Source organism: Phoxinus phoxinus, assembly GCF_949152265.1.
Source record: "Phoxinus phoxinus genome assembly, chromosome: 20".
NCBI lineage: Eukaryota > Metazoa > Chordata > Actinopteri > Cypriniformes > Leuciscidae > Phoxinus > Phoxinus phoxinus.
The window spans coordinates 10,337,229-10,342,666 of record NC_136895.1 but is presented as its reverse complement, the minus strand read 5'-3'; the positions used below and the strand labels follow the sequence as shown (position 1 = coordinate 10,342,666).

General features: G+C 32.5%; 2 protein-coding genes across 2 annotated transcripts; one reads left to right on the top strand and one right to left on the bottom strand.

Moving 5' to 3' along the window:
* Positions 1 to 2,836, bottom strand: LOC306988278 (uncharacterized protein). The gene is made up of 6 exons (XM_079593097.1): positions 2,728 to 2,836; positions 2,531 to 2,630; positions 2,115 to 2,447; positions 1,807 to 1,938; positions 1,527 to 1,594; positions 1 to 374 (listed from the first exon to the last, which is right to left on the bottom strand). The coding sequence occupies exons 1-6, from the start codon at positions 2,779 to 2,781 to the stop codon at positions 240 to 242; spliced, it is 822 nt and encodes a 273-aa protein (XP_079449223.1). The 5' UTR covers positions 2,782 to 2,836; the 3' UTR covers positions 1 to 239.
* Positions 2,837 to 3,010: 174 nt separating this feature from the next.
* Positions 3,011 to 5,438, top strand: LOC306988279 (uncharacterized protein). Its single transcript, XM_079593098.1, has 5 exons — positions 3,011 to 3,147; positions 4,224 to 4,547; positions 4,628 to 4,756; positions 4,972 to 5,073; positions 5,240 to 5,438. The coding sequence occupies exons 1-5, from the start codon at positions 3,123 to 3,125 to the stop codon at positions 5,245 to 5,247; spliced, it is 588 nt and encodes a 195-aa protein (XP_079449224.1). The 5' UTR covers positions 3,011 to 3,122; the 3' UTR covers positions 5,248 to 5,438.

Here is a 5,438-nt window from a genome sequence, read left to right as displayed (position 1 = left end):
CCAGAAACATGTTCCAGTGGTTTGGTCAGTTCACATCTGGTGATAAACCGAGTCTGTCACCTTTGTCTAGAGTTAAGGTTTAGCCTTCAACCGACGGCAGTTTCTAAAACCACTTTATTTTTTTGTATCTCAGTTCTCACAGTTTTCTTCACCTCAAATGCAAACAAGTTCCCAAAGCATCATCAGGTTTTCAAAGCATAAAACAAATGGCATTTCATAACATTATTTACACGTGCTTCTCATAAATCATTGAGATTGTCTGATGGTTGTGTAAATCCTCCTTCGTCTGTTATTGACTGTAGAAGAGAGAAGCTGCACTCGGTCTGACAAAACCTGCTTCCACTGAGAAGCTTCAGCAAGACGCTTTCAGCAAACTGAAGGAGAAAAGATGAGAGAGCCACGATATTAATGTTCAACTATAATTAACACAGCATATTTGTAATTATAGATTATTTTCACATGATCTGAAGTAATCCATGCTTGTGATTAAAAACACACTCAAAAAAATGAACTAGGAAGGTTGTGCACTTTACATAATATATTTATATTTAGTTTACCTATAATAATTGTGTTTGTTGACTTGAAAGGTTTTTTTTCTATTAAGGTCCACGTAATTATGTCTCATCTTAACAGTACAAAATCCTAACGTGTTGTCTAAACACAAACCATTTATGTTAAGTAAAAAATTCTTACATCCAGAGGGTGGCGGTATAGTGCGACGCCAGCTGCCATTTTGCCATAACTTAATTTGATTGTGTTCAATCTGCTTAAATATAAAATTTAAGTTTACTTAATCCATTTGTGTTGGATTACATGAATGATTTGTGTTGCATTAAATGAAACTGGGCGGTGCTTGTTAGTTCCCAGCATGCTTTACATATGGTTAAATTAAGAAAGGATTAATGTTCAAATTAAGTGTTATTTTATGTTTTTTTTTTGAGAAAATTAGAAAAGGGGAAGACTTGATAGTGTGTAATTATGTTTAATGTTCAATTACATTGGAATTTTTATAACCATTTAAATTACAGTGGGTTACCATTGTGGAGAAGAGTGGAGCATTTTGTTTGGCTGTGGACTGATTCAGTTAAGATTATCTGCTTTGGTTGAAGCAGCATGTAAATCTTAGCATTTGCTAATATGTGCTACTGCTAGCAAATAGCTATAGTCTATCGATTTAATTATTTGTCACTAAAATAAATGAAATAATAATGGATGATTGAAAATAAAAAACACTTAAATCATGTCAGAAAACCTTCAAATTAGTTGGGCTGACACTATTAAATTAAGCTGTGCCAAACCATAGTAAATAAGTTGAATCAACCTTAATAAATTAAGTTGACCCAACGTAAGTACATTAAATTGGAATAACAGAATTGCATAATGCTGAAATAAAGCAAGTTAATCATGTGGAAATCCTTTCCATGATTTTTTTATGTTCATTCAAAGAGTAATTTTTTTGAGTGCAGCAGTGAAGATGTGAGATGATGGTAAGTTTCTGTTTCTATGTAATAAATGTTTGTTCTCACCTGCGTCTCATTCACGTCTCCACTGTTACTTTCTTTACATGTTGAGTTTGAGCATGTCTTCACCAAACCTGATTTAAGTGAATTAAACATCACTGACTCATTAAACAAAGTTATGAATCAAACGTGAGCAGATTATTATATACTAAGACCAACAAAAGACGTGATATAAAAAAAGCCATTTCAGCAAACAACCAACAAAAAAGCACATAGTACAGTAAGTGTTATATTTGTACTGTATATGTACAGTTTGTCTTATAACAGTAAAATAAGTGAAAAGTACCAATAACTGCGATGATGACAGAAGCGCTGAGCAGGACAGATGTGATGATGATGATCAGATTTATCCAGGATTTCTGCCGTTGTGGAGCGTCATGTGACTCGGATTCGGAAGTCTGATTCCTGTCCACAAATTCTGTCAAAAACTATTTCTTATTAGTGTTGAGCCAAACCAATAAAACAAGTATAAAAACATTTGTATACTTTTATTATGTAATATAGTATGTATAATAATAATATTAATAATAAAAATTTGAATTTGAAAACATTTTGAATTACAACATTGAACATCAAAGTAAGAAAGTAACTTACCGCTGATGTAGATTTTGGTGCCGTTGCTGAATTTTAGTGGTTCACTAGTTTTCACACAATAATAAACTCCTAATTCATCAATGGTGATATTTTTGATGGACAAACTACTGTTAGTTTTCACTGAGTATTTGTGTTTAAAGATGATGTTTTCATATTTACCTCCTTCAACTGCGCTATCATAAGTGCGTAAGATCAACACTGGAGGATCCGGTAATTTCTGTTTGAACCAGTAAATCTCCTCTATATCAAGATCACAGGTTATAATCACATCAGATCCTAAAGTTACTGGTGTGTTTGTTAGACTCTCTGTGGCTTCATACAACATGAACAGATCTATGACAGAAAGAAAAACACATTTATTGAGATATAAAATCAAAAGAAAAGTGACTCAATCAAATGTGACATGAGAAACTCACAGATCTGCAGCTGTATGATCTTCATGATCTGATCCAGAAGAATAATATCTGCTATACTGCGATCATTCAAACATCTCGTACTGAGAGCGGAAACACAAACCTCGACCACACAGACAAGAGGAAGTCAGAGATGAACTCATGATTACAGTTATTTATTCATTTTACATTCCTGAAATAACTTTGAAATTAATACTTACAAGCTTGATTTGTTTTCTGACAAAGTGCAATTTGAAAATGTAAAGAATATACATTTTTGAAATACTACAAAAGAAAGTTTAACACCAGTGTCTATGTGGCCAAACCAGTACACCAGCGTTATCTGAAGGAGACCGGCAGTGTCTCTGCTGTCCTCTAGAGGCGCTCAATGGAAGTTTCACACTCAATGTCGCCGCTGGATGGCAGCTCTCACTCGTTGACTCCATGGTTGACTCTCGTTATTTTTCATTTGTTTGTTCGCTGAAAACATCACACTTTCATAAGCACATGTTCATCATTCGTCTGTTTTTGCTTCAGATCTGCAGTAAACTTCATCTGAACTTCTGTGTGGAGGAACCGATTCATATTGAAGTGTTTTAATCACGACAATAACAACATGAAGATCATTCAGTTTCAGCTCTGTGAGTTTATTACATGATATTACATGATATTTACACTACCAGGCAAAAGTTTTGTATCAGTAAGATTTTCTAACGTTTTAAAAAGTCTCTTATGCTCACCAAGGCTGCATTTATTTGATAAAAAAACAACAACAACCCAGTAATATTGTGAAATATTATTATAATTTAAAACAGCTTTTTTCTATGTGAATATATAGTAATTTAATCCTGTGGTCAAAGCTGAATTTTATTACTCCAGTCTTTAGGTCACATGATTATTCAGAAATCATTCTAATATGATGATTTAATGCTCAATAAACATTTCTCATTATTATCAATGTTAAAAAGTTATTTACATTTTTATTTCAGGATTATTTGATGAATAGAAAGTTCAAAAGAACACATTTATCTGAAATAGAAAGCTTTTGTAACATTAAAGACTACCGTTCAAAAGTTTTGGGTCAGTAAGAATTTTTTGTACAGATTATTTTTAAGAAATAAAATAAATCAATACTTTTATTCATCAAGGATTAATTAAATTGATCAAAAGTGACCGTAAATACATTTCTAATGATAAAAAATATTCTATTTCAAATAAATGCTGTTCTTTTGACATTTCTAGTCATCAAAGAATCATGAAAAAAAAATTGTTTTCAACATTTATAATAATAGTAATGAATGTTTTTTAAGCATGAAATCATCATATTAGAATGATTTCTGAAGGATCACGTGACACTGAAGACTGGAGTAATGATGCTGAAAATTCTGCTTTGATCACAGGAATAAATTATATTTTAAAATAATTCAAATAGACAACAGTATAAAAAAAAATAGACAACAGTTACAGTATTTCAAATTCTCATAATATTTAACAATATTACTGTTTTTGTTGTTGTTGTATTTTTTAATCAAATAACTGCAGCCATGGTGAGCAAAATAAACTTCTTAAAACAATAAAAATCTTACGTATGCAAAACCTTTGAACGCCAGTGTACATATGATTATTAATCTTACAGCTGTTTCATAAATTGTTATTTATATGACTTCACAGTTTTTAGTAAGATATCTTAATTATGATCGATGTTTTTATCTTATAGATGTCTTAATCTGTTGTCGAGCTGCAGTGTCTGATCAACTCACTGATTCGGGATCAGATGTGACCATAAACTGTGATCTTGAGGAAAATGAGGTTTATTGGATTTTACTGAAAACACCAGATCCTCCAACAGTGATTCTACGGTCATTCCCAACACCAATATCACCTTTATACTTAAATAATGCATTCAGAAAGAAATATTCAGTGCATTTTAAACATAATCTGGTTATAAATAATGTAACCGCTGATGAATTAGGAGTTTATTACTGTATGAAAACAGGCACACCTCCAAAACTCAGCAACAGCACCAGACTGCACTTCACCGGTGAGTTCATTTACTCCTCCAGTGATCAAGACATTGACGCTCACATGTGGCATTTACTTTACTTTTTTCTTTCTTTCTAGAACCAACTCCACTGACTGAGTGTCATAATCATACAGCGGTGGAGTTTATTGATCAGAATCAGACACAATGGCAGATTATGATCATCATATCTGGACTGATGAACGGGCTGCTGCTCATTGCGCTGATCGGTGAGTGACTGTTCTTTAACAAAAACTAAATCAGGAAATTACATATATTAGTGTGTGGTGCCATTCGTAACAATATAAAGATGATGCTCTTCTTCTCCAATAGGCCGGTGAAGTTTTTTTCCATTAATTCGTTTTTTGACTATTATTTTGATTGTCTCCATATATACTGTTACAATTTAAGGATTTTTAATCTGTATTCACTGTTTCATTTTTAGCTTTTGCAGTTAGAAAAACAGAACGGCTGGAAAAAAACATTTATAATGCTGATTTACTGCTGACAAAAGTTATGTATCAGCCTCAGGACCCAAACCAATCAGGTACATTATATGAAATCATTCATATCAATACTAAAAGTAATGACTGAAGTCTTGTGTAAGCTTATGACCTTTTATTCCAAAAAACTAAAGTATCGTTTTGTCTGGATTCGGTTTAGTTGAACTGCAGCTGAAATGCTAATATTGTTTTTCTCAATATTGTTTTCAGGATGCTGAGAGGGAATTTATGAGCTGCATAAAATATTCAGCATCCAAATGCAGCTGTGACTATATATGACATGTTCTTAAAATATCATGTGCTTTACATTGTGCTTCATGTCAAGAATATATTGTTTTACAGTGTAATATCAGGAGTAGTGGAGAGACTGGGGCTGGTTGTCACTTTTACACCAATAAAATAGTTGAAA

What these genes read in the sequence shown, in the direction of transcription:
- LOC306988279 (XM_079593098.1), top strand. Translation starts at nt 3,123, where the DNA reads ATGAAGATCATTCAGTTTCAGCTCT. An exon ending in GATCATTCAGTTTCAGCTCT is followed by an intron (nt 3,148 to 4,223) that starts GTGAGTTTATTA and finishes TTTATCTTATAG; the next exon opens with ATGTCTTAATCTGTTGTCGA. An exon ending in CACCAGACTGCACTTCACCG is followed by an intron (nt 4,548 to 4,627) that starts GTGAGTTCATTT and finishes CTTTCTTTCTAG; the next exon opens with AACCAACTCCACTGACTGAG.
- LOC306988278 (XM_079593097.1), bottom strand. Translation starts at nt 2,781, where the DNA reads ATGTATATTCTTTACATTTTCAAATTGCACTTTGTCAGAAAACAAATC. An exon ending in GATCATACAGCTGCAGATCT is followed by an intron (nt 2,448 to 2,530) that starts GTGAGTTTCTCA and finishes TTTCTGTCATAG; the next exon opens with ATCTGTTCATGTTGTATGAA. An exon ending in CACCAAAATCTACATCAGCG is followed by an intron (nt 1,939 to 2,114) that starts GTAAGTTACTTT and finishes AGTTTTTGACAG; the next exon opens with AATTTGTGGACAGGAATCAG.